This window comes from Meriones unguiculatus, chromosome 6, assembly GCF_030254825.1.
Source record: "Meriones unguiculatus strain TT.TT164.6M chromosome 6, Bangor_MerUng_6.1, whole genome shotgun sequence".
NCBI lineage: Eukaryota > Metazoa > Chordata > Mammalia > Rodentia > Muridae > Meriones > Meriones unguiculatus.
In genome coordinates, this window is record NC_083354.1 from 36,696,408 (window position 1) to 36,722,758 (window position 26,351).

Here is a 26,351-nt window from a genome sequence, read left to right on the forward strand (position 1 = left end):
CCTGATGAGACCTGATAGACTAGGATCAGAGGGGAGGGGAGGAAGACCTCCCTTATCAGTGGACTGGGAGAGGGGCATGGGTGGAGAAGAGGGAGGGTGGGATTGGGAGGGGAGGAGAGAGGGAGGTACAGGGGGATACAAAGTGAATAAACTGTAATTAATAAAAATAAAAATAATTAAATAATAAAAATATTTCATAAAAAATAATAAAATAAAATTTTAAAAAGATTAAGAAAAGTCTCTCTTGACAGAACTATTACAGATGAGTTCATGTAAGCTTAGAATCTAGTCTGCGGCTGACCCAAAACCCTCCGAGGAGAGACAAAAAGCTATATCAAAGATGACAAGAAAAGGGTTTAATTATTTCCTAGAAAAAGAAAACGATGGGTTATAAACAGAGATGAGACACTTGACAAATTTTATAACCGAAAGCAAAGCTGAAATTAGACCTACAGGAATACGGTTAACATCGCATGAACCAAAGTCATATTGATAGGCAATGACTCTACTCCAGCAGGGCATGAATGAGGTCAGGAGTTGGTTCTGGCAGGTGGAGACTCTTTCTTGTTGACAATCACGGGCAAGGCTAGAGACTGTTGTGCTTCTCAGCTTCACCACTCAGCTGCCTAGAGCGTAATTAGCACTCAAACACTGAGATGCCATTCTCTGGCTAGGAAGGGAGGCAGGTGGTCAATTCATTCTTTTTCATGACAGAGAAACAAAGGCGATACAGAACATTATTGTGCAAAAAAAATAGTAACTTTAATTTGTAGGGATGAATGCGTTAAAAGAATAGCCATGCCTTCACACTTAGCTTGATATATTTCCTCAAGTGTGGTAATTTTTTTCCTCCTTTTGTCAAACGGGAAGTTCTTTTTTTAAACCCTGTAAAAATAAAATGCAGAAGGAGTCGTACCACCAGGAAAAATGAGACCATCCTAAATAATTAATTTCCAGATATCAAGAAGGACACATCCCAAATGCCCACAGGGTGCATTTATTTCAGGGTGTCATAGAACATATGCATATCAGAGGGTAATAATGTACATAAAAAAGTAATTAATGTCTAATGGCTTCGAATCCTGTGCTGGCTGGGGGTAGCATTCCTGCCACAACTAAGGTGACACAGCCAAGGTGAATTATTTCTCATCAGAGACGTGGGCTCTGCCAGCCTAGCAGCTATTGATTTCCTAATGATAAATGCTAGCCTGCCTCCAGTGACATCTGACTGTAAGGAAAATCACAGCCCTCTCCACATGAGAAACAGCACGCTGTCTCCAACCAATGCCCTGCTGAGCAAAAGTCTAAACTCAGAACCCTGTTCGCGGAGTCAATGCCCAGGGTGTCAGGGACAGGGACAACCCAGTATCATCCTCAAACACAGAGGAACAGATTTTGTTTTTAATGCCTGCCAACTAAAAGCCAGACATCTGAGAGTTTCAGAGAAGAAGGGCCCTGAAAGTGGAAAGAAGAACAGAGTGAGGCTTCAGGTATGTTGCCTTGTTGAGGGGGAGGAAGGACCTAGAGGTCTGGAAGTAATAACTACATTTTGAAGTAAACAGTGGCTGTTTCCATCACTGGCCAAAGATAAATCGGGTGTTCTAAAAACCCAGTGTCCCCATAGACTTTATAAATCTACAGACCATGTAACGACCCCAGTGGGTACTGGTTTCCATGAAGATGAAACAGCAAACACACACCAACATGAAAGTCAGCCCTGAGCTGAAGTTTCACTTTCTGGTTCTTGCAAGGATAGCTTTCCCATGACCTTGGACGTTTTCCCTGTGATATTGGCTTTCAGGATGAATCGCTGATTTCTCCTTGGTGTGTGCTATGTCCAGAATACACTGGGTATAGTGCTGACTAATTTGATGCCCAGATTTACAGGCAGGGGGAACAGAATTTATCAGTGCTACCTTTTCAGGCAAGGAGAACAGAAATACTGTACAGATTTCTCCAAGATCACAAAACTAGTCCCATTCCTAAAGACACCAGGGTCAACCCAGTTGGATGGTCTTTGTTTTCATGCTCTACACATCTTAAAGGACACTTGTTTCCCTGCTTGGACCTGGGATCCCTCCCATTCCAGCTCATGTTGTATTGTGTAGCAATTTCCTTTGAATGAAAACATTCTGGCAAGGCTCAGGGAGTTCCTGAAACTTAGGGGACTCACAAGGCCCTCTCCAAGGTAATAGGAACGGTGACAGTTGGCAGGAGAAGAAACTCCTCATCTGCTGAGTCACCTGCAAGTCATACAGCCACGTCCAGGGATTCTGCTTTCATGGGTTCCACCCATGCTGGGCTTGGCTTCCCAAATGCTGTGGACTTGGTGCACCCACACTCCTGGATCTAACATCCTACCCATCACCTATACTCCTTTAAATAACACCCCAGTAAGTTCACTGGTTCATCAGCTGGACTTACGTGGCATTGTTTCTTTGCTGTTTGTGTCAGGTGCACCCTCTCTGGGGTGAATAGATGTTTGGGTATTCCTCAGGCAAAGTGCATCAGCAAAAGCACAGGTGCAAGGTTTAAGGACCAACTGCAAGGCAAGCATCCTAGACCTCTCACTTCGCTCCCTAGTGCCAGCCCTGCTCAGGAGAAACCAGTTCCAGGTCATTGCCTTGGCGTTCAGGGCTTCTTTTTTACCCTCATCTTGTGCCAGACAACGATCTCTGACTTGGGTTATTCCTAAAAATAATCTCTGCTCATAAACCTCTAGAACCCATGATCACTTCATACCCAAGACACTCATAGCAAAGTACTAACCAAGTTACAAATATAAAATTTTATTACTTCACTCCAAATGTCTCTTTTCAGCACTGGAAAGGCTACAATAGATCCAGTGAGAGTGCAGGAGTCTACAGTGATCATCATGCTGGTCAGGAGGCAAATTAAGTCTAAAAAGGGATCATGCAAAAACACCTTCAGTGCTAGAACTATGCATTCCATATTCGAATGTGCAAAGTAGGGATGCAGGGGTGTGGGGCAGTGTGAAACAGAAACAAACAAACCTGATAGAGCCAGGAAGAGACTGTGGGCCACTGGGTGTCCAGCAACTAAACCCTAAAAACAATGCCATAGGGACAACAACTACCCTGAGCCATGAGAACTTTACTAAACACAGCATTGAGTAATTGTGTTTTTTAACTAGACAGTGGTTTGATTTGTTATGTTAAGCAATGAAGGTAGTCATGAAAATGGATAAAATGATGCACATGGCAGGACCCAGCAGGGACAGAAAGAAGCTTCAGGTAGTGTCAGGTGGAAAGGCGGGATCTACGAATACAGCAATGTGCTCGCAGTAAACGGGATTTACATCCTGTTCGGTTTTCTGAGCCCGAGTTCTGCTGGCATGTTGGCCTGCCCTGCCTCTGTGGGACTAAAAAGATGACTTAGTTCTGGCTTGTCAACAACTTGAGAATCTTGTGTCTTCTTGCTCCAGTCAGCTGGACTACTGACCATCGCCATTGGTCATCTTCATTCTCAGCCCCCATCAAACCTCCATTTTCTGCTGTAACTCTTCTAGCGAAGAAGTGTTAAACCAAGGGAAGATGGAAAGTACAGACATGGAGAGAAGGCAGGAACAGGATGTCGTCAGCCTTCCCAGGAGATGAAACAGCACCAGATCACCCATGACTTGAGTCCTCCCTGAGTCTGAAGTAGACTGGGCTGCAGCAGAGAGACCGAAACCCTATCTCATAATAATCCCAAGTAAGCAAGTATTTTTCACAGTCCCAAACATCCTACTCTGCCTATGGAAGACACGGCTAATGAAGGACCACAGTGCCCAAGGTAAGATGCCGATGGCATGGTACCGCTCAGGTGAGTCTTCAAATCTGCTGCCCTCAGGCCTTCGAGCCAGTCAGCATGGCGTTAACAAGAGCCAGTGGGGGGAGGAAAACAAAATTTGGTCCTCTCTGCTGAGGACCGTCAAGACACACAGTGTTGCAATAATAAAGCGATTTTTTTCTCTCTCTTAGAAAAAAAGAAATTGCTCAGGAAAACCCAGCTGGAAGTCATAAACAATTGTTCAGATTTTAGCCAATTCCGATTGTTTGCTTTTCTTTGGTTTTGCTGCTGATGTTTGTTTTTATTTTGTCTGTGTAGGGTGTGTTTTTGTTTGCTTGCTTGCTTGCTTGCTTGCTTGTTTGAGTAGGACAAGAGGTAACAAGTCTCCTTTCAGCATTTTCATACATACTTTGTTTTGGCTGGTCTTGCTTCTCAACTCCTCCCTGCCCATATGACTAACCCCTTCCCACTCTTACCTTTCCAGCCCCAGTATTTCCCTTCCCACTTTCTTGTCATGTGTGTTCGTGCCCTGTCTGTGACCCTGGAAGCTAAGCAAAGCCAGTCCTGGTTAGGACTTGGATGGAAGCCCACCTCAAGTTTTTGATGGGAATGAACAGGAGATCCCATTGGGAACAGATGGGGGTGAGAATCTGTTTTTGATAAGACTGCCTTGAGTCGGACCATCCATTTACACCCAGTCTCACTGGGGCTGTCTCTTTCTCCCCCTACTGATAATTACTACATTTTTTCCTTCTAAGAGGAGCCAGACTCCACGTCACAGGCAAGAACCCATTCAGCCTCCGCAATCACCTGTTCCTCGCTGAGCACCATGTGGATTGTTCTCGTGGGTCCATTGCTCAGGGGTCCTTGGCTCCAGAACCTTTGCGAGGAGATCTTGTGCAAGCTCACTGAATCTGCACTGGGTTATCCTTTCTGTCTGTCTTGGATCGGGTCCCAGGTGTGTCTTGCTTTGTTACTAAGAAGAGTTCAGACTGACAGCGTACCAGCCCTGATGTAGCACGCGGTGGCTGGCGTGCTCCCAGTTTTCTCAGGGCTTGCCTGCACTGCCTGTTGGGGTGCACTGTACACAGGACACAGGGTCGAGGGGGGTCACGGGACCACCCAGCTGGACCAGCACCACTGCCGACCAGCCGGGTTTAAAGGGTCCCAGACAGGAACAGCACAACCTTCCAGGTGCTCCGAGGCTTAGAATCGGTTGCGTGGCTGTAGTTCCAGGCTGCTGGGTTCGGGGATCATTTGAGACAAGAGCCACCTGATATGCCAAGCACAGAGATGGCATCAGCTTTTCTAACTTCACTCAGATCACGTGTGCTGGAGACTGGAATCAAATCTGTGTGGCCTAGTTCAACATGGGTGCACTCACCAGCACTCCTAGAGTGGAGAGGTCAGAATGCTGGTGACCCCAGCTTGTGTGTGTGAGAGAGACAGAGAGAAAGGGAAAGAGACTCTATGTTTGCCTGTGTGTGTGTGCATGCACACATATGCTTGTGAGAGTGTATGTGTGATTGTGATTTTGGTGTGTGATTGTGACATTAATGGTTAGTGAATCTCCCTGCCTTCCTCTCTACCTTGGAAAGAAAGAAAAAAATTCCCTTACATTACTCAGTCAAAGCAACTTTGCAAGGACTTATGGGTAGAGAGCACATTTGACATCAGTCGTGTTCTGAGTTCTATTAAAACATGACATAGGAAGAAAGGATTCACAGAGAGAAGCTAGCACTTCCAAATGAAGTCTACTGCTTACACACACACACACACACACACTTGAACTTGTTGAGTCTATTTACTGTTGTGAATATATATGTGTGTTTAGGACTAGATAAACCATCAGGAGCTTGTCCCTAGAGAATTCTCCCTCTGCCAGCAGCTATTAACTGCCTGGAGTTCTTCATCTAGGGGTAAGGTCTGGCCATATTTTCCCGACCCACATTGACATGTCACTTGATATTGTCATGGTGTGGGTGCAGGTCTTGTTTAGGCAGCCATGTTGGTGAGATTTAATGGGCACAGCTCCCTGTTGTCTGTAGAAGACACCACCACCCTACAGGAAACATCCTGATCCTCTGGCTTTTACAGTCTTTCCACCCTCTCTTCCTCAATGTCCCCTGAGCCTCAGGTGTAAGGGTTGTTTTGTGGATGTTCTCATTAAGTATGGGCACCCCATGGTCAGACTATAAATTTTAAATGAAACTGACATAACAAATCTGAGTGGTCAGGGGTCACAAAACCAGAATCATCTGATTTACATTTGAAATAAAATGCTATATCGTACATAGGCACATCGATCACACATGGATAGGATAAAAAATCGCAGGAGGAATCCTCAGGCAAATGAATCCTGTTAACTAGCACATTCTCAGGAGGAAAAATGTATCTAACATCAAGAAAAATGCTTTACCTCTGCCGACGTGAAAAAGATTAATCTTGGCAAACCAGACAGGCCTTTCTCCTTGATATCAGGACAATGTCTGTGTCTAGCTAAATTTATTGCACACATATTGGACACTGAGCCACCTGCAAAGACAAAATTTAAATGTCACATTTACAGCACAAAGTCCTAACACCCAAAGATTCAAATAGGCTGGGAAGCACTGAATAGGTAGGACCACCCGTGTCTAATAACTGGCTGTGAAAAGCACCCAAATGCCCCTCAGAGGTCCCATTTATACTCCCTCAAATATCTACAATTTCAGGAATTTTTAATCTGAGAAAAGAGGCAAATTTAGCCCTACACTTTTGACTTAGGACTTTTTTTCCCCCAAACTAAAATTTTCAACCTTTGAGCCAGTACTTAGGAGGAGATAGATCCAAAGCTGTATAGTTTATAACACCCTGTCTGTCTCCTCTTTGGGGAAACTGAAATGGAAACATGTGCTCATTTCCAGCCCTAGAAAAACATAGAATAAACCAAGACAGCTTGAAAATCTTCTGAAGAAACCTTGCCTTAAAAACACAGAGGACTTAGCAGTACCTCTAGGCTCCCAGCAGCTGAGGACGTCCCTTGTGTTAGATAGAAGTCTTAAGTGTAGATATTCAGGTTCTTAATTATAGAGGGTTTTTTGTTTGTTTGTTTTTGTTTTTGTGTTTTTTGAGATAGGGTTTCTCTGTGTAGCCTTGGCTGTCCTTGACTCGCTTTGTTCGCTTTGTTGACAAGGCTGGCTTTGAACTCACAGAGTTCTGCCTGCTGCCTACTTGAGTGCTGGGAATTATAGGAGTGTGCCACTGTGCCCAGCTAGCTGTCATCATCTCTTTTGTTAAGTATGCATATCATGACTTAGCATTTATGCAAATTTCAATCACACTATAAAAATTCGTCAGCTCAATGGTTAGCCAACTTTTGGGTCATGTGCAATGCCCATGACCAAGGAGAGGTTCCTCAACTGAACAGAGGTTTAGATGCTCCAAGTGGAAGGAAGGGTGATGGAGATCACCAGCGGTACTCACCTGGGTTAAATATTCCATCCCCTTCTTTCCAGCCAACACATTCAATCATTTTCTTCAGAACCGCCTCTTCCACTAACAGAAACACTGGGGACACCTCATACGTATAACTAGACAGATATAAAAAACACTTCACTTCTATGACTGGAGTCAAAACATCCCTTTGGGGATCCCGAGATATGCACAGAGAGAGTTCCATGAAACCCAGTGTCTGCCAAGTGGAGGGAGTCTTCTCTGCAGCTCTTCCCTTCGAGCTAGGGAAGTCTCCATGGATGATACTGCTAGGCATGGTTAAATGTCCACAGTTGCTGGCATTAGGCAAGCTACTTCAGGAACCTTCAATTCCATGAGGGAGAAGAGGGTGGGGCGTCAGCTGTGGGAAACAGCCATTGCTTTGTTTGGATACACAGAATGTTGGTTGTTAAAGAGAAACTGTTGTCTTGGTAGCCATGCTTTCTAGGTCTTTACCACAGGCACACTACACTGTCTCTCTGTGGAGACTGCATCTTGAACATGGGTGCTTCTGCCGAATTAGCTATATGTGCGCAGGTAAGAAGTGTGTGATGAGTACCTCTCCTTGTGAGATGGTTTTACTGCCAGGTTCTGTCCTGATGCCCTGCTCTATGTAGGGTGCCACCATCAGAGACCCTGCTGTGGTGGTCTTCTTCGGATCACCTCAGCCGAGGGAGCTCCCTTAAGGTCACGTCCCTCTCTGTGGCCCCCACCCACAATGATCTTTGTAGAGATTTCCCTGGAGTCAGTGGAGGTTGTCACTGAGCTGGAATCTGACTGCATCCTCATCCTCTTCCCTCACTCTCCAATCCCTCATGTTGATCTCATGTGCTTAATGCACACCTGACCTTTGAACTCCAGCTCTGGAGTGGTATCCCAAACTCTGTCAGCTAGAACACCTGGTTATGTAATGCTTAAGTCTCTTCTCTCACCAGATAACTAAGAGTGGTGAAATATCTCCAACCGCCTTTACAACTAGGTGACTATTAAATTGTATCTGAATAAATGTCGACTCTACATATCTAGGCTAAGCAGATGCAGTTAAGTTTCTAGTGGCAGGATATTTTTATACAGGCATCTTAACATCTGGAAGATGACAGTTTTGGGAGAAAAAAAAAAGGCAAAACTACCAAACACCTACTATGGAATGCCTGCCTGTGTGCCAAGTGCAGATACTGGATTCTCTTAAATATAAGATAGGATAAATTTTCAACCATGGTGTATTGGGGGTTGGCCTGGTGCTTTGTATTCTAATGGCAATTACTGGCCTCCAATCTGGTTGCCGCCCAGCACATTCTCATGTAAACCTGTCCTTGTGTAAACCTTGCCTAAGAAATTATTTCTGTTTGACCAATAAAAATTTGACACACCTGGGCAGGGCGAATAGGGTAGGCCTGGCTAAGGTTCAAGGGCTTTGAGGACAGGAGGAAGCAGGGAAGCACTGGAGGAGAAAGGAAGAGACCATGGTGGGTTAGTGTGGAGAGGAGTCCATGGCTGACAGGGATGGGGGAAAACAGCCCAGATAAGAGGTTAAACAAGCATTTGTGAAATTATGGATGGGAAGCAGCCCACAAAGAAATGACTAGAGCAGATGGTGTGGAATGGGGGCTTGAGCAGATAAAGATAGCTTACGAAGTAATATCTGCCATGCCCAAGGTGATGAAAAGCGATTCTAAAATCTACCAGGTCTGCATCTCCATTGATTGTGATAGAGGGCTAAATAATACCGCTGTGATAATTATAGGGCTAATTAGACCCTACCCTTAAATTTACCACAACGATGGTGTGAAACCAGTTTATGCACACAGAAAGTGTGAAAGGGTGTATATGTTTATGGGGAGCTGAAATACAGATAAAAATAGCCACTCAATTTGTTGTAAGCCCAAAAATCAACTAGACTCTACACTGGGATATACATGCAGATGGAGAGGAGAGAGTACACACAAGAGTGGGCACATTCTGAATGGATGGCACTGCAGGGCGGCAATTTAACCCATCATAGGCCTCTGAATGCGCCAGGTTAGATACTCAAGTAAGAAGCTCTAAAACTCCAAGAGGAGAGCTCTGAAGAGACCTGAGCTGTCTGCTACTGGTTCTCCCACCTCCGGAACCCGGTGCCTATGTCCTGTCCACGAGTCACTCCTGACATCCGTGGTGCTGCTCCAGAAACCGTCAGTCTTCACCTCAGACTAGCTACTCAGTAACCCGCCATCCGGGACACACCCTCTCCATGGCTTCCATACCTATACTCTTGATTTTCCCTTCCTCCCTTCCTCCACCCTGGCAGATCTCCCTCCTAACCATTAGAGGGTGGGTGGCTTCAAGTCTTGGTCCTGAAGACCTGAGTCCTCTCTCTCCTCATTTCGCCCTCGTGACTGTGGTTTTCTGCCCTGGCTGCTCCCTAAAGCCATTCAACCCACACCAGTATCTCATGTCTGCTTGGACCCCAGGTGTCCTCAGCCGAGCTCCAGTGAGCAGTTAGCGTGGGGAATCTCATCCAGGCCCACTATGTCAAAGGCCATTCTTCTCCAGGTCTCATTTACATTTTCACTTTTTTTAAGAAGTTAATTAATTTAATTTATATCTCTGTCATAGGCCCCTCCCTCTTCTCCTCCAAATCCCACCTTCCCTCCCACACCCCTTTCCCATATTCCTCAAAATAGAGAAGTCCCCTACCCGGACACCCAAACTCATCTATTCACATGAGGACTGAGTTCATCTTCCTCTCCTGTGGCCTGGTAGGGAAGTCCCATCAGGGGGAAGTGACCAGAAAGCAGGCAACGTAGTCTGTGGTTAGAGTTATGCCCCACTCCCCTAACTAGTGGGCAGACATGAAGTCTAAGATGCCCATCAGATTTATCTTCTTGGGGTCTATGTCTATCCTGTACTATGATTAAAATTTGCTGATAAATGAATACATACCATGTGTGTCTTTCTGGGTCTGTGTTATATCACTAGGATGAGCTTTTCTAGTACCATCAATTAGCCTGCAAATTTCATGATTTCCTTGTTTTTAAAGTCTGGGTAGTATTCCATTGTGTAAATGTGCCACAGTTTCTTTATCCATTCTTTGGATGGGGACACATTTTCACCTTTTAAAATCAGAATTCCAGGCCCAGAGATCTCTCAGTTTGTTTGACTATCTCAAAGTCATTGCAAAGTCTAAGGTCCTCAGCTGAGATGGAAATTTTGATATTGCCTCATCCACTACACAGTTGAAAACTGCTATTCTCTCCCAGTGTTTTGTAGCATCCGATAGCACAGCCATCAGCTCAGCCACAAAGGGTGGAAACCAGGGAGTTAGCTAAGAAAACCCTCTCTAAGCCTCATTGCCAAGATCCAACACTTATCCACTCCTTTACATGTCATCTTCTAAGTGTGTGTCCTGTCCTTGTGCATGCACATGCTCCAGGAGGCCAAAGGGGGACAGGGCCCTTCACAGGGACCTGGGCTTGCCAGTATGTTTATGCTGGTGGGTCACCAAGCGCCCAGAACTCAGCTCCTTCCACCTTCTCAGTGCTGGGAATACAACTGTATGCCGCCACCCAGGTCTTCCTGCTTGTCTCCCGAGCCCTGCAGGGACGGAGCCTCGCTTCCTTGCTTTACCTTCTAAACCCTTTTCCTCCATTCTTTCCACTTCCACGTCAGTCAGAGCCCAAACTGCTACTGTCTCTCGTTTAGCAATGGAAATATCCTCTTAACTTGTCCCATCTAGTTTACTCTGATTTCCCTGTGTGTGTGTGTGTGTGTGTGTCCCTATGGCCCTCATCGTCTACTTCATTTCAGACAGGCCAGCTTAAATTAAGCCAGGCAGACTTCTGGGGATTGTCTCAGCTCTGCATCCCTTTCCCACACACCTCTAGGGTTACGGACACTTGTGTTTTTGCATCTGGCTTTTATATCAGTTCAGGAATTCTGAACTCAGGTTGTCAAGCCTACACACTTAGCCATCTCCCCATCCTCCAGAAAATTGTTCTTAGACAGCAGCTATCACCAAACAATGTTGAATTTCAAGGGCCTCCCATGTACGTGAAGTGGCTCATAATTGTGTTTCACAGGCTCAACATGTCCGAGTCTCTCAGTCTTTTTGGTCTTGTTTTCCACTATAATCCTTGTCACCCTGTTGCCTACACCCACTTTGACCTTTCCACACGGAGCCGGCATGCTTCCTCCCACCACAGGACCTTTGTACATGCTGTTCTCACTCTGACGTGCTTCCTCCCACCACAGGACCTTTGTACACGCCTCCCACCACAGGACCTTTGTACATGCTGTTCTCACTCTGGCGTGCTTCCTCCCACCACAGGGCCTTTGTACGTGCTGCTCCCACCACTTGGAACTTGTCCCTCTCAATTTCATCGAGTTAACGCATGCCTATCCTTCCCTTAGCTGTCTGCTTTTCTCAGAGAAGACTTCGCTGGGACTCACAAGGAAGCATTCCTCCATTTATGTTTAGAGCATAACACACCTGTCTCTCAAGTATGGTTTTGGATTTTGCCTTCCTTCACATTGAGTCCATTATAGTAAGTAAAATTCTTTCACTACACTTGATAATTTCTAAGGACGACATCAAACATGGGGGGGTGCATGTTTGTATGCATGCGTGTGTGTGTGTGTGTGTGTGTGTGTGTGTGTGTGTGTAAAGCAGAGGACAACCTTGGGCATGGTTCCTTAGGAACTATCATTTGCTATTTTAGGCAGGTCTCTCACTGGTCTAGAATTCACAAGGTCTGGCTAGCCAGGGGCACGAGAGATCCTCCTGTCTCTGCCTCTGAGAGCTGGGATTATGTGAGCGTGTCAGCTTTCCACTTGGGTTCTGAGGATTGTACTGAGGTCTTTGTGCTTGTGAGGCAAGCACTCTCCCAAATGAGCCACCTCCTCAGCCCAAGACTTGTTTTTATTCCACCTCTGATATGAAGCATAGACATGGCTCTCCACTGAGGGGTAGTGGAGAGTTGTTCAGCCGGGCTTTTTGTCTGTTTGGTTGACGGATATGCCTGGCATCATCTCACAGCCTCACCTGGCAAAAAACGCCCCCTCCGACATGGCCTGGCGTCCTAGGACTATGACATCTCTGAGGGTTAGATTTGCAAGACACATCGTTACAGTGCAGTGCATGAAGCAAAGCTCACTCGTCAACACCCGTCTAACGTCCAGTCACGCGGTACTTACACGCTTGGATTCAGAGCCTCGGTTATGATCCGGGCCGCCAAGGAGTAGTGATCAAGGCCAGCGTACAGCTGGTTGAAGAACCTCGGGTGATCTGTAAACAGAAAACCAGGCGTTCACCTACACAGCAGGGCTCACCAGGGTCCTGTGGACGCTGGGAGCAGCTGGACAGTCAGCCCAGTGTGACTCCACTTAAAGGATGGCAGAATCACCAGACATCTATAGAACAGAGCTAAGGACCTGGCACACCAAGAGCGGGCTTTTCAACTGGGCAGGGCCGCCAGGAGCCTCTGAGTTCCAGGACCGGTCTGAGCTTTCCCTGAGCCATGAGCTGACTATCTTACCATATGCAATTCCCTTTCAATTTAAAAAGGATTCAGCAGCAGTGCAAGGGAAACTCTTGAAGCTCCTTTTCCTTGTGTGCACTTGCATGCATGCTTATGCATATGTGTGCACGGGCGTGTGTGCGTGTGCGCACGCACGCTCCTACAGGTCAAAGGCAGGTGTCTTTCTCAGTTCCTCTCCACCTCAGTTTTAAGAGAGAGTGTTTCCTTGCCCACGCAGCTAGACTGGATAGCCAGGGGGCCCCTGAGCTGGACATACAGGAGTATGAAGCCCCCCTGGATGCTTATTATTATTATTATTATTATTATTATTATTATCCTCTCATATACTTCATACCAACAACAATTTCCCATCCATTTTTTCCCTCAGCCTCTTCCCCAGGTACACACCCCTCTTCACCTCCCAGGGACATGAACAAATAGGGCAAAACAAACTACAATATGAGCAGATATATACCATCATATGAAGGCCACACAAAGCATCCCAGGAGGAGGAACAGGGTCCCACAAGCAGGCGAAAGAGTCAGGGACAGCCCCTGCTCCCATTGTTAGGATCTGCACAAGAACACCAAGCTACAAAGCCATGATAGGTAGGTAGGTAGGTAGATAGATAGATAGATAGATAGATAGATAGATAGATAGATAGATAGATATGCAGAGGAGCTGGGTCAGACCCTACTGGCTCCCTGATCTCTTTGAGCTCCGGTGAGTCTCAGGATACCTTCCACTGCCACCCCCTCCCCTCCCACCTCACCTGGCTTCTTAACATGGGATCCAAGAGGGCAGAGCTTTGGTTCTCTTGTATGCCAAGCACATTATCAGAGGGACCATACCTTCACCCACAGAGTGCTTTGGCATAACTCTTTCTCCAAGACAATGTTTTTCAGTAAAACTGGAGAGACTGAGAGCTTCGTCTCAACTTCTGGTCTCTCCTGCCTTGCACATGCAGCCACGCCCCTGAGAAATGGGTGTTAGCACTCTTCCTCCAAGTGTCACAGCCTCCAATGCTCAGCTATAGTGACAGTCAGGGTGTGGCCTTTCTGTTCCTCCTGCTGCGTCACCTGACTGGCACGTGCAGACAGGATACCAGCTGTGACTCCCCACCCAGTTCAGACACGTCCAGACTCAACCTACTTCAAACTCCATCTTCTTTAAAACTCCATCATGGAGTAAGAACTTCCTGTCCTACCCCCTCCTTATCTTTCTTCCTCCCCCTCCCTTCCCCCTCGGTCCCTCACTCCCCATCTCTCTCCTCATTTAAAAGGTCTCATAAAAGTCCCCAGCTTTCCAAGTGTGAATATTCACACCAAACACCAGGCTAACTGGCTTGACATTCTCAAACAGAAGAAACACAGCATGACGAAAAGCACAAAGGCAGGGGGCCCTTTCTAATTCGGGATCTGTGGGAAAATGGTTTGGTTATAGAATTTAATGTGAGGTTCCTGCCCCCCCCAACCATGGGTTCAATAAAAGAAAAGCCAAATGGAAACAAATGCTTTTTTCAGTTAAAACATGGAAAACTTCCTCTGATCTGGCAGAGACAAGCCAACATTTCTACAAGTAAATTTAATAGGCATTTTTTTTAAGTTCTGTGTTAATTTATGATTGATTTCCATGGTAACATTGTGGAAAATACCCAGTAAACTGAAAACTATCTACTGCATTAAATGTCACTCTAGACTTCTGACAGGCACTGTAGTAACAAAAGAGGCATCTCTGCTTAGGAAATTCTAACTGGGTTTTAGATATATGCACCAGGCTTTCCCAAGGGAACTTAATCCAATTATTTTTAGTCAGGATTTTATGGTGTTCTTTCCACTAAATTTAGTCCAGTGTCAGAATTCACAGAGCGTAATGCCCATGTAGACTAAGACACTGGATTACCTTCTCAGCATAAAAAGATGTGCCTATTTTAGAGAATCAGTCCCATCCCCATCCCTTTGAAACATCTTCACTGGGTGTTTGTCCAGCAGTAACAATCAAGCTGACGACACAATGCCACAGATTACTGACAGCCACGATGGTAATGGCATTCACGTGACTATCACAGCAAAACCTTAACATTCACTGGGTTTTCTTTTATGAGTACTCTTTACTTAGTTTGTGGGACTGAGTCAAGAGCAGCCCAGTCTAGCCTTGAGCTCACTATGTAGCTGAGGATGACCTTGAACTCCTGATCTTCCTGCCTCCACCTTCTGAGTGCTGTGATTACAGGTGTGCACTGCTGTGCCTGGTTTATGCAGCAACAGGAATTGAAGCCAAGGCTTTGTACAGAGCAGGAAAGCACTCTACCCGCTGAGCTGTATCCGAAAGCCCTCACACTTCTCTATTATCTACCTAGAACTTTCTGTCTTTATTTTAATTCTTCCAGGTTTGAGCAAATGAGTTTTTAATTAGCACTTGCCAAGAGTAAACAAAAATCTTATACATAAATCTATTTTTGAACTTTTCCTACTTTTTCCTTCCTTTCTCTTCCTCTTCCTTTTCTTCTTCATCTTCTTTCTCTTCCCCTCCTATTTTTTGCATACCCTGAGCCACAGAAAAAAATTTAAAGTCCCATAATCATATACACAAAAGAACTTGCCACTTTAATAAACAGAACATAGGAAATATAGTAGATAATTTTGGTTACAGATGGAGAATAGAGATTGACAAGGAAGAAGCAGTGTATACTGCTCTGGCATCAACAGATTCCCTGTTAGTTCCTTGGCCTTGAAAACAAATGTGCCTTAGGGATTAGAAGGACCCATGTAGAACCCTACATCAGAGCCATGGTTTACCTGATCCAGGTTTCTTGTTCCTTAAACTTTGGCATCCTCACTTTTGCTATGAGGTGAACGTCAGGGATAGGTCAGGGATGTGACGAGGACTTACTAGTTTTGACACTGAAGTGGATGACATCTTGGCAGAGTTTCAGCAGCTTGTCTTGTGGCTCTCCAGTGTCCCTCATCTCCAGGTCAAGGAGCTGCCTCAGCTGCTCAGGGGGCTGCCACTCACACACCTGGAGATTGAGTGACAGCTCATGGTTAACTAATTTCCCAGTGGAAACCAGGATGGAGGTACTGGAAGAGCCAGGACTCTGGCCCCAAGTAGCTCCAAAGGAGCAGAAGACACTAGTGGCTAGCCCACTCCTAGGTTGCTTAGCAACCTAGAAACCTGTGATGCCATCACCTGCTGCCATCAGGTGTTTGTGCACCAGATATAAAGGACCGGCCCATCACTGTGTGTTCTCTCTGCTTCTATTCTCTGCCCTTCCCTCATCTCTGACCTTCTTGGGTGCCCCCACCACCATGCCCCTCTTTCTCTTCTTTTATGCTCTCCCTCTCTCTCTCTCTCTCTCTCCCTCTCTCTCTGTCTCTGTCTCTCTCTCCACATCCCGGTACAATAAATGCCTCCATTCAAGATGTTGTGTGTGGCACTATAAAATACATTATTACAGGATTTAAAGCCACTGAGGCAGCAGACCAGCTCAAAAGGAGCCGAGGGAGCAGTGAGGATCCAGCAAGGACCACAGAGACTCATTCAGACCTCCTAGGAGAACCAGCATCAGACTGGTGGCACATGCAAGAGCAGAGTGAGGCAGGCTGAGGTCAGCAGTGAGTCACAGGATGCTCTCGATGGGAATGACACAGACTGGAAGGTTGGGAAGACTGCAGCATCTAAGACATCGTGGAAGTATGCTATGGCTACAGCATAAATCAGAGGAAAGAGAAAGGCAGCAAGGTAAGCGAGACACTTCCCTAAGCTCTCACTCTCCCTTCTTCACACAGCCTGTCCGCCCAGCTGCCAGAACAGGCCTCTCTCCCTCAAGCCATCACCATATATTTCTGCTCAAATACCTTCACCTACTCGCCATTTTCATCAAGGTCAAAGGAGAAGTAATTATGAAGACAGGAACCTATCTTGTTTGGGCAGCTCCTCTGCCTGCATTTCTTCTCTGGACTCCTCCATCCTGGCCAACTCGCCTCCTTCTTCCTTGAACATAGCAAGTTTGTACACACTCCTGGGGTCCCCACAGGCTGCAGCCTCTGCCTGGAATGTGTGTCTCACCTATTTTCTTAGTGAGCTCTCCCCTCCTTTTTTGTAAATCTTTGCTGAAATGTTTCAATTATTTCTCAGTGACAATGATTTTTGTCTCTTAACATTCCTACCTGCCTGAGACCAGTCATGATCATTCGCCCCAACTTCTTCCACTCTTCTCTTTTCTACAGCAGGTATCACAAAGCTGTTATGTCCTACATCATCACCACGGGGGCAAACAGATGCACTGGCTTTCATCTACAGAACTTGTTTAGCGCTGTCTCAGAGCTCCTCAGTGAAGAAGGACCAGGACACAGGTGTAATGGTGGTTACAGAGGGCATGCTTGGGAGAGGGTAGGGAGGACGATGAGGCTTAAGACCCTCAGTGGAGACGTGTGGAAAGATGGACAGGCAAATGCAGAGAGCGAGGTCAAGGCGGGCTTTGTAACTCTTGAGACGGATCTGAGACAGAATTCTAGGCTTCCTGTGATAGCACATGGGGGTAGGGAAAAGCAGGTGCTCACAGCTCAGAGACATCCAAGGCATCCCTGGGGAACAAGGGCACTTAAGGAACAGGATGACCATGATGACCTGTGATAGGGAGGGTGATGAAAAGGGAAGAAGAGAGACTTTCTAGGATGATTTGATGGGGCCCACACCAAGAATAAAGCACATTCAGAGAAGGGTCTGCTGCCTAATGATGCAGAGAAGCCAAGTTAAGGACCAGCAATCCCTCATGGAATTCATCACCACATTCATCACCACGGAGGTGTTCTTGGCACTCAGAATGTGACTAGGGAGGTGGGGGTGGAGGTGAGATTGTGGTGGCGTGGAGAGGTGGGAGGTGAGGAAACAGAGGGAGGGATTGCAGACATTTTTAAAAAGCTTGGTGGTAGAGGGGAGGGGAGAGACCAGGGAAGAGAAGGGGGTGAGAAGCCAGGAGGGGGACATGGAGGAAGAAGGAGGAATGATGAAGCTGTGTGAGAAGTGTGAAATTCAACTCTCATGACGCCTCCTTGGCAGACAGGTGAGTCAAAAGCACGCGAGACCACCCACAAGAGTGGCCATGGCCACACACACACACACACACACACACACACACACAAGTCTCAGGGGAACTCTGATGAGGGAAAACTGTTTAAGACAGAAATCCATCTGCATGATCCCCTGGGCCCTAGAACAGTAGAGTCGGGAAGACCAGTAGACCAGCAGGAGTTAGAGGAGCTGGAATGGGCAGCCTCCAGGGAACACATCTTGGGGGTGTGAGATTGAGGGATTGATCTGGATCTTTTCTCTGTGTGTGTGTGTTCCTGTGTCTTTGGGAGTCTTTAGCTGGACCACTGAGTCCCTGAACTTGAGGTCCTATGTTTCTCTCTTGTTTCATCTAACATGGATCTCCTATTTCATCTCTCTTTTCCAGGCTCTTCCATAAGAGGAATCTCCTTGCTCTGAGCACACCTTGCCCTTCTGCACTGTCTTTGTCAGCCTTTGTTTTTTTTTCTGTCTTAGCAAAGAAAGCATCTCTCAGCCTTCTGAAACTAATGTAACCTTTACTCTCACTCTACCACAAGGCGCAAGGCGCCAGCTCCTCTGTGAACTCTCAAAAGGTCTGCCCCACACTCACAGCACTTGCTGGGACCCCTATTCTCTTTATAAATGAAAAGTTGCCCTTCTACTTGGATTATAAATTCAGTTTGAAACTGGGCCTTTATCTTATGTTTCTTTATTTCCTCGAGGGCTCAATTTAATGCCTTTCAAGTAGCTAGCATTCAGTTAATATTTAATTACTGAAAAGGAGTCTAGCTTAGAAAAAAAATACAAACTTAGGCAGACATGGTGCCTCATACCTATAATCCTAGCACTCAAGAGGCTGAGAGAAGGGAGATCAATTTAAGGCTACCCTGAGCTACATAGATCATATCTCAAAAACCAAACCAAATCAGCCAACATTCCAGTAACAATCAGGGAGGGGCTCATGGGACTCTCCCCCTAGCTTGGGAAATATTGGCAGCTGATAGATGGGGGGGGGGGTCTCTCCATGGGTGCCGATCCTGATAGGTGGCCCGTGCTTCAGCTGATGGCCCGCCCTACACACAGAAGAATGAGAGCCATATAAATTGGAGTAATTTGGCTCATTAAAGAAATGAAGAAGAGGTGGAGGAGGAGCAGCAGCAGGATGAGGAGGAAGAGAAGGATGACATGAAGTTGGGGGGGGTGAGGACAGTCTGGGAGATGCTGGAGGGAACAGAGAGGGCGATGTGATCGGAATACATCACAAAGGGCCTGGAGAGGTGGTGCCACACTTAGGAGCACTAGCTAGTCTTCCAGAGGACTTGGATTTTATTTCCAGCATCCACATGGCAGTCCACAGCAGCCTACAGCTTCAGAGCTAGGAGGGCTGGCACATCCCTCTGGCCTCTGTAGGTACTGCGTTCACCTGGTGCATGTCTATTTATACATATAGGCAAGCACCTAAACACATGCATATAGGGTAAAATAGAACTCCATTTTTAAAAACAATGTACACAGGTATGAAATTCACAAAGGGTGAATATCTGTTAGAAACATAATAAATAATAAAAACAGAGGTGGCTGCCAGAGAAGTGCGTCCCTAAGCAAACAACACTCAAACTATTTCAGAGAAATGCATCGAAGCCTGACGCTAAATTATAAATCCGAGAATGCAAAAGCTGTCACAATCAATTCTGTGTCGAGCATGACTATTCTGCCCACGTTCAGAGATCATGACAATCTGCTCTATTAGTTTTCTAATTAGTGACCAACAGCTCTGAGTAAATGCCATCACCTTCAAACTCCGTTATAAATGACACTTATTTGCTACAAATATAATTGTGGGGAAATCTCTCCTACGTGCACATTTGTTGGTAATTCAATTCCAACAGGAGAAGCGATTAGGACGATAGAGGGAAATTCAGCCGTTGTTAGAGCTGGGGTGTGTGGAGAGGTGAGGAGCGTGGACACTGGAGCAGCAACACCTGAATGTAGCCCTGGCTGCCGTGTATTGGCGTGTGATGTGGAGGAGACACTTGACCCCGTGCGCCTCACCGTCTCCTTCCTTTCCAAAACAGGAACAGTAACAACGTGCCTGCTGGTTAGGGCTCATGTGATGCTGGTGCGTGTGTGTGAGTGTGTGTCTGTGTGTGTGTTCTTGTGAGAATGTATGTGTGTACAGCTTCGCACTCACATGCCTGCCTGTGTGAGTAAAGTCCAGAGGATAACCATTCCCATCATTCCATAAAGAACCCATTCACTTAGGATTGTTGTTGTTTTTTTTGTTGTTTTTGTTTATTTGTTTTTTAGACAGAGTTTCTCATTGGCCTAGAGATTTCTCAAGCAGGCTCCTGTGGCTTGTCAGTGAGTTCAAGAGGTTTAACTGTTTCAACCTCCGCAGGCTGGTCTTTCAAGATTGTGCTGCTCACCCAGCTTTTGTATGTGGACCAAATTCAGGTCTTGATTATTTACATGACAAGCACGTGCGTTATCTCCCCAGTCCCGTCATGAAGGGGTCAAATCTGCAGGACATACAGCCTGAGCCCGAGGGAGATACTTAACATACAGTACCTAGTTCCTGGAGCAGATGGCCTGGGCCTGAAGTGATGCTTAGCATACAATACCTACTTGTACAGGTGGCAGGTATTTCCTTGAGACTGAATCTGAGCCTGTATTTTAATCCTAGACCCTGTAATGCTACCACACAGCACTTGGTTTTAACAAGCCGTGATATCTACTGTGAGCTCAGGAAAGCCTCTGAGAGGCTGTTAGGTAAGTTCTTGTTGGTTTTCTCAGCTTCTTCTGCATCCTACTTGATTTCCACCAGGGAAACAAAGAAGATGAATGAGGAAGCCGGAGGAAGCTTCCTCAGCAAGGGCAGAGTAGGTATAACCCAGGCTACCACACAGGGGAGGGCCTTCCTCCCGTGTTTCCTGTTTTCGGCCCTGGGGTGTCAGCTAACCTCCCAACAAGTAAGACCTGACAGGGAAGAGACAACCTTCCAGGAAAGGTGATGTGGAGGCCATGGAGGAAAGTGGCCACATTTGACCTCCCCCTGAGACAAAGCTCTAGGGAATTAAAAGCTTGGCTGGCCTCCCTCTTGTTCAATCATACAGATGTGGGAAACATAGCTGAGATTTTAAAAACCTCTCTCTCCATCTCTGTTTATCTCTGTTTCTTTCTCTGTGTGCATCTCTCTCTCTCTCTCTCTCTCTCTCTCTCTCTCTCTCTCTCTCTCTGTGTGTGTGTGTGTGTGTGTGTGTATGAATGAGGACATGTTCATGCCATATGTGGAGGTCAAAGGAGAACTTCAAATGTCTTTCTTCATCTTTGCAATGGGTCTCTTGTTCACCTCAGCATACCCCAGGATAGACAGCTTTCCACGCATCTGTCTCTACCTGCCACCAACCTGTAGGAACACTGGCACTTCAGGTGTGTGCCACAGGGGTTCTGGGGGTCTGAACTCAGCCCCTCACACTTCACAGCCTGCGCCTTCCCCACTGAGCCCCCTCCCCAGCCCCAGTCCTAGGATTTCCCAGGCATTTTCTTTTTACCTTTTCATTGACGTCTGTGGCTTTCAAAACCACCTCTTCCATTATTAGCCTGCAGGCCTCTTCAACAAATTTCTCTCCTGCTTTCACATCTGTTTGTGGCCCATTAAGCACGACCCCGTCCACAAGGACAGGGTTCTTTCTGCCAGCGGTCGTCCCCTTCTGGTCAGGGTCTCCTAGGAGGGCACAGACAGAGTGGGCTTGAGAGCGCACACCGTGAAACGAACACAGGCTAAGAAACAGAACAAGAGTTCCACAATGGCACACTTCCACTTAGGCCTTTATTTTCAGCAGATATGTCTACATTGTGTGTCCGGCGCATTGCCCTCCAGACTCCCCTGCTCTCCCTTCCTTGTCCCTCCCCACTCCTGTCAGTCTCCCCGTCACGGACATGTCTTCTTCTCACTGACGAAGGCATCATGTGTTGATGATCACAGTTGTGCACGTATGAAGTCCCGCAAAGCTCATGATTCCCAGGCTAGATGGAGCCATCCTACCCTGTGTACCTGTTCTTATTGGGCTGTGAGAGCTAGTGGAGGGGAGAGCCAGTCCTTCAGTACTGCATCAAGTCTGACCCCAAAAGCTTGTCACTGCGTACAGCCCCCATGCCATGCCGAAGGGTGAAGTGCAAATACAATGCCCTCTGTGGCACAGAGATATCTACAGAACACCACCTCTCAAAGACAGGAAGACACTCAGTCACGTCCCCACAGGGGTACAAATTACTGGCCCAAGATCGTTTCCTTAGATATACCCCTGCTCCCACCACAGCAGAATAAGAGTGGGGAGGGGGAGTTGAAGGAAGAGAAGGGGGGAAACAGTGCTTCAGACCCCGCCTGTGACTGACTCTGTTCCATAAGCATCCTCTTGAGATTTGTTGGTTTGCTTGTTTGCTTGCTTGTTTGTCTGAGATAGGTCTCACGTAGCCCAGGTTGGCCTCAAACTTGCTGTGTAGCTGAAAGTAACTTTGAACCATTGATCTTCTTGCCTCCCTGGAGGGAGAGGTTCATGCCTCCACGCCTCATTGATGCTGGCTAGAGACGGAACCCAGAGCTCTGTGCCTGTTAAGACAACCACTCTGCCAACGGAGGCACATACCCAGCCATTATCCCTGAACATATAAAGCATGTATTTGTTCAAACTTTCAGAACCTGCTTCATTAAGCAGAGAAGCCAGGTAACGGGGCCACGAGCCGCCACCTTCCTTTCTGGTGTGAACTCGGCATCCCTCTGCCCCAGGAAGCAACACTATGCAGGGGTAAAGGAAAAGGCACCCAGCCACATACACATTGTTTTCCCAAGAAAGCAAGACTGTACTTTGAAATTGGAATACCAAATAGAATTCTCTAAAGCCCCATCTCATATTTGATGTCTCTGAATCACAGACAGAGCCCGAAGGGTCATCCGGGCATCTTCCAGAAAGTAAACACTGAAAATCTTCAAAGGCAGAGAGCTAGCCACCACCTTCATCAAGGACAGGCTCCATCGGCACACATCTCTAAATGGAAATGCCCTCATCCTTCCAGGGCAGGTGGCTTGGAGGCTGTTTTCCCACGAGCTAAATTTCAAAATCTTCAAGGAAGAAAGTTTCTTTGCTTTCCAAGTGTTTTGCTCACCACAGGGGAATGCCAAGGGACCCAAGGAATGTCCTGCAGTTCATCTGACTTAGCCCCAAAACATATTATCAAACACATGTAAGACATGCATGACAGCTTGTACACTTGGGAAACTGAGGCAGGGGACTTTTCAGGAATTTGAGGCCAGCTTTGGCTACTTTGTGAGTTCCCAACCAGCTAGGGCTACAGAATGAGACTATGTACTGATGAGGGAAGAAAAGAGGAAGAAAGGAAGAAAGGTATCTTAATTAGGGTTACTAACTATGATGAAACGCCATGACCAAAGCAACTTGGGGAGGAAAGGGTTTATTTGGCTTATACTTCGGTATTCTGTTTATCATCAATGGAAGTCAGGATAGGAACTCAAACATGGCAAGAACCTGGAGGCAGGAGCTGATGCAGAGGTCATGGAGGGGTGCTGCTTACTGGTTTGCTCCCCATGGCTTACTCAGCCTGCTTTCTTATAAAACCCAGGACCACCAGCCCAGGGATGGCACCACCCACCATGGGCTGGGCCCTCCCTCATCAATCACTAATTAAGAAAATGCCCTATAGGATTGCCTACAGCCTGATATCATGGAGACATTTTTTCAATGGAGGCTCTTTCCTCTCCAGTGACTCTAGCTTGTGTCAAATTAGCATAAAACAATACAGCACAGAAGGAAAGAAAGAAGGGAAAGGAAAGAAAAGGAGAGCTTGAGGAAGAGAAGAAGAGAGAGAGCACTTTAAAACACTAAACCCAGATCTATTGTATGAGCGCACATCTTATGGTTTGTTAGGTTTAACGGTATTCCCCCTCCCAATCATTCCAACTTAAAACTTATTTATTTTTATTTTATGGGTATTTTGCTTGCATGTATGCTTATGCATGCAGGACCCAAAGAAGCCAGAAGAGGGCGTCAGCTCCCCTAGAACTGGAGTTACAGACAGTTGCGAACTGCCGTGTGGCGCTAAGAACCCAGATCCTCTCCAAGGGCAACATCGGCTATTAAATACTGAGCCATCTCTCCACCCTCCAACCCCCAACCACTCTTAAGAAAGAAAAAAATAATACACACGCTATCATTCTTCCTCATTTTACACCTGCTGTTCCCAAGAGCTCCTCCCTACCCTCCTGGCCCTCTGTCCCAGGAAAGATGTTGATAGAGTGCCCAGCAGAAGGGCTTGCTCCACTCTGTCATCAGAGACTTTAACCTTTCACAAGTGATACAGCTGACTGCGTGAGTGGCATGGCCCTGTCAGCCTGGAAATCCACATCTCAGGAGATGGCTCCTTCCTTCCCCAGAATAGACTTCCCTGGAAATCACTCTAGGCACACAACTCAGATATCCAAAGCGTATTTACCACAAGCTCGGATTTGGTCATATTCTCTTTCCCTAGACACAAACCTCTTCCCTCTTCATAATCCCTGGGTTCAGTTAGCTGTGGAAACTTACAGAAACAATTTCTAAAAGGCAATTTCAGCCCTGCACCTCGCCAAGTGGCTCACATTTCTAAATCCGCCTAAATATGCTCACGGCCTATTTTCAAAACTAAAATGTATGCGTTTTTGAGAATTTCCTATGGGTTCTGGATGCTCAAACAATATCCTCATTTATTTATTTGTTACACCTCAGACAATTTTCTCTTACAAGTTCGATGTCCTGGTCAAATTCCATGGCCAGATAGGCCCTTTAGTGCCATTACTGACAAAGGTAATGGATGAATTTGTCTTTGGCAGATACCTGGAGTTTGGGAGAGGTGGGGTCTGCATTTCCTGGCTCCACTTCAATTCCCCAAGAAGTTGGGGAGGGGGGAGGGCGTGCCTGATCCTTCCACCCCTCTGCTAATCCTCTACTGAACAGGGTGTGGTAAATACTAGTGAGGGCCAACTGAGGGGACCCCAGTGGGGAAATGTTTTACATGGACATGCCTTTCAAGGGAAGGGACTTTCCCCTCAGGGAGAGAAAAAAAACAGTTTCTACGTTTTAAAAATAAAGTGGGAAAGAGGGCAATTATTCCAGGAACTGTGGTTGCGTCAGAAGGCACTGCTATTATTAAACACGAAGAAAAAGTGAGCTTTTTTCAACCTCATTAGTGGGATTTCTGGTTTTTATTGCCCAGGGTTCTCTCTCTCTCTCTCTCTCTCTCTCTCTCTCTCTCTCTCTCTCTGTCTAGCCCTCTCTCATAAAACATGCCAAACACCCACTCAGAAGCCGAGTCCCACTGGGGTTCTAATCATCACTGCCTCCTCAGGGATCTCTTGCTGAAATCCCTGGCATTCTTCTCTGTTCATTTCCCCATCAGTGCTTGAACTTCTCCAAACCATTCCCAGTCAAGGACTCACATCCACATCCCACCCAGGGCTGCGTTCTACCAGACCCTAAACTGCTATCTTCCAATGTACCGCAGAAGCTCAGCATTTGCTTTGGTCAGAGCTCTCCTTGCTCAATAATAATAATAATAATAATAATAATAATAATAATAATAATAAATGCAGCTTCAAGTCCGGCTTCTCCTAGAGATGGGGTATCCTTTCACAGAGGATCAAATGTACCAATACACTCAAAGCCTTAAAACAGCCAAAGTACACATTGGGCACCATATACATGTGAATGGACACCAGCTGTCACAGTAAATATTAACCAACAGAAGGATGCTACAGTAGTATTTAAACTTACAAAGACATATAAGTCTACATGTGGCATTAGCTTATGACAGGAGGCAGGCAGGAAGGCTTTCTCAAAGGGAGAGAGAGGGTTTGGTGAGGTGTCATAGATGAGCATCACCAGAGGCCCCAAGGGCAGAGGATGCTGGTGGGAGAGAGGCAGAGCTTGTTCACAAGACTCAGATCTGAGGTGGCGGGGAGTTTTCCCACCCACCTAGGCATCTGTGCGAGAGCGTCATCTTGTCACCTCACCGTGGCTGTCTGTGGAGAGGCTTCATTTCCTGTTCTAGATCACAGACTCCCACAGGAAAAGATCATGTGTGATTTTGCAGTGTATTCCAGGAACAGAGTTCAGGCACTAGCTTCCAGCAATGCTCGGGGACTGAATTATCTTTGAGGTAATTGTGGAATCACCAGCTTGGGCCAACTGAATTCTCTCCAAGGTCATTTTATCTATTTGAGATAAGGCCCAACCCTCCCCCCCCCCCCGCCCCGAGACAATCCGACAGCCTAGAGAGTGAGAGAGCTGAGTTCCCATTTCATGCACTCATTCCTAAGCTCTCTGATCCTGGTACACTGACATTACAGCCTCTCTATGCCTCAGTTTCCCCTTTTGCTAAATATATGAGCCAATATTGCCAATAGAAAATGTCTGAAAATGTAGATGAAGGTTCACTTGGGTGCCTCAGGGGAAGCCCAGAAATTTTGAACTTTTAGCAAGCACTCCT

At 46.5% G+C, this 26,351-nt stretch overlaps 1 protein-coding gene across 3 annotated transcripts in view; it reads right to left on the reverse strand.

The window, feature by feature from the left end:
* The window catches only part of Gadl1 (glutamate decarboxylase like 1), a 170,036-nt gene that overhangs the window by 120,382 nt on the left and 23,303 nt on the right, over positions 1-26,351 (reverse strand). For 2 of the 3 annotated variants that reach the window (XM_060385105.1, XM_060385104.1), the window contains exons 2-6: positions 21,365-21,537; positions 15,654-15,780; positions 12,439-12,529; positions 7,258-7,364; positions 6,212-6,327 (exon numbers count right to left, since the gene is read on the reverse strand). In XM_060385105.1, coding sequence (XP_060241088.1) covers positions 6,212-6,327; positions 7,258-7,364; positions 12,439-12,529; positions 15,654-15,780; positions 21,365-21,537 — 614 coding nt within the window. Of the gene's footprint in view, positions 1-6,211; positions 6,328-7,257; positions 7,365-12,438; positions 12,530-15,653; positions 15,781-21,364; positions 21,538-26,351 lie in introns of those variants that run through there. The other variant, XM_060385106.1, reaches the window with a different exon arrangement.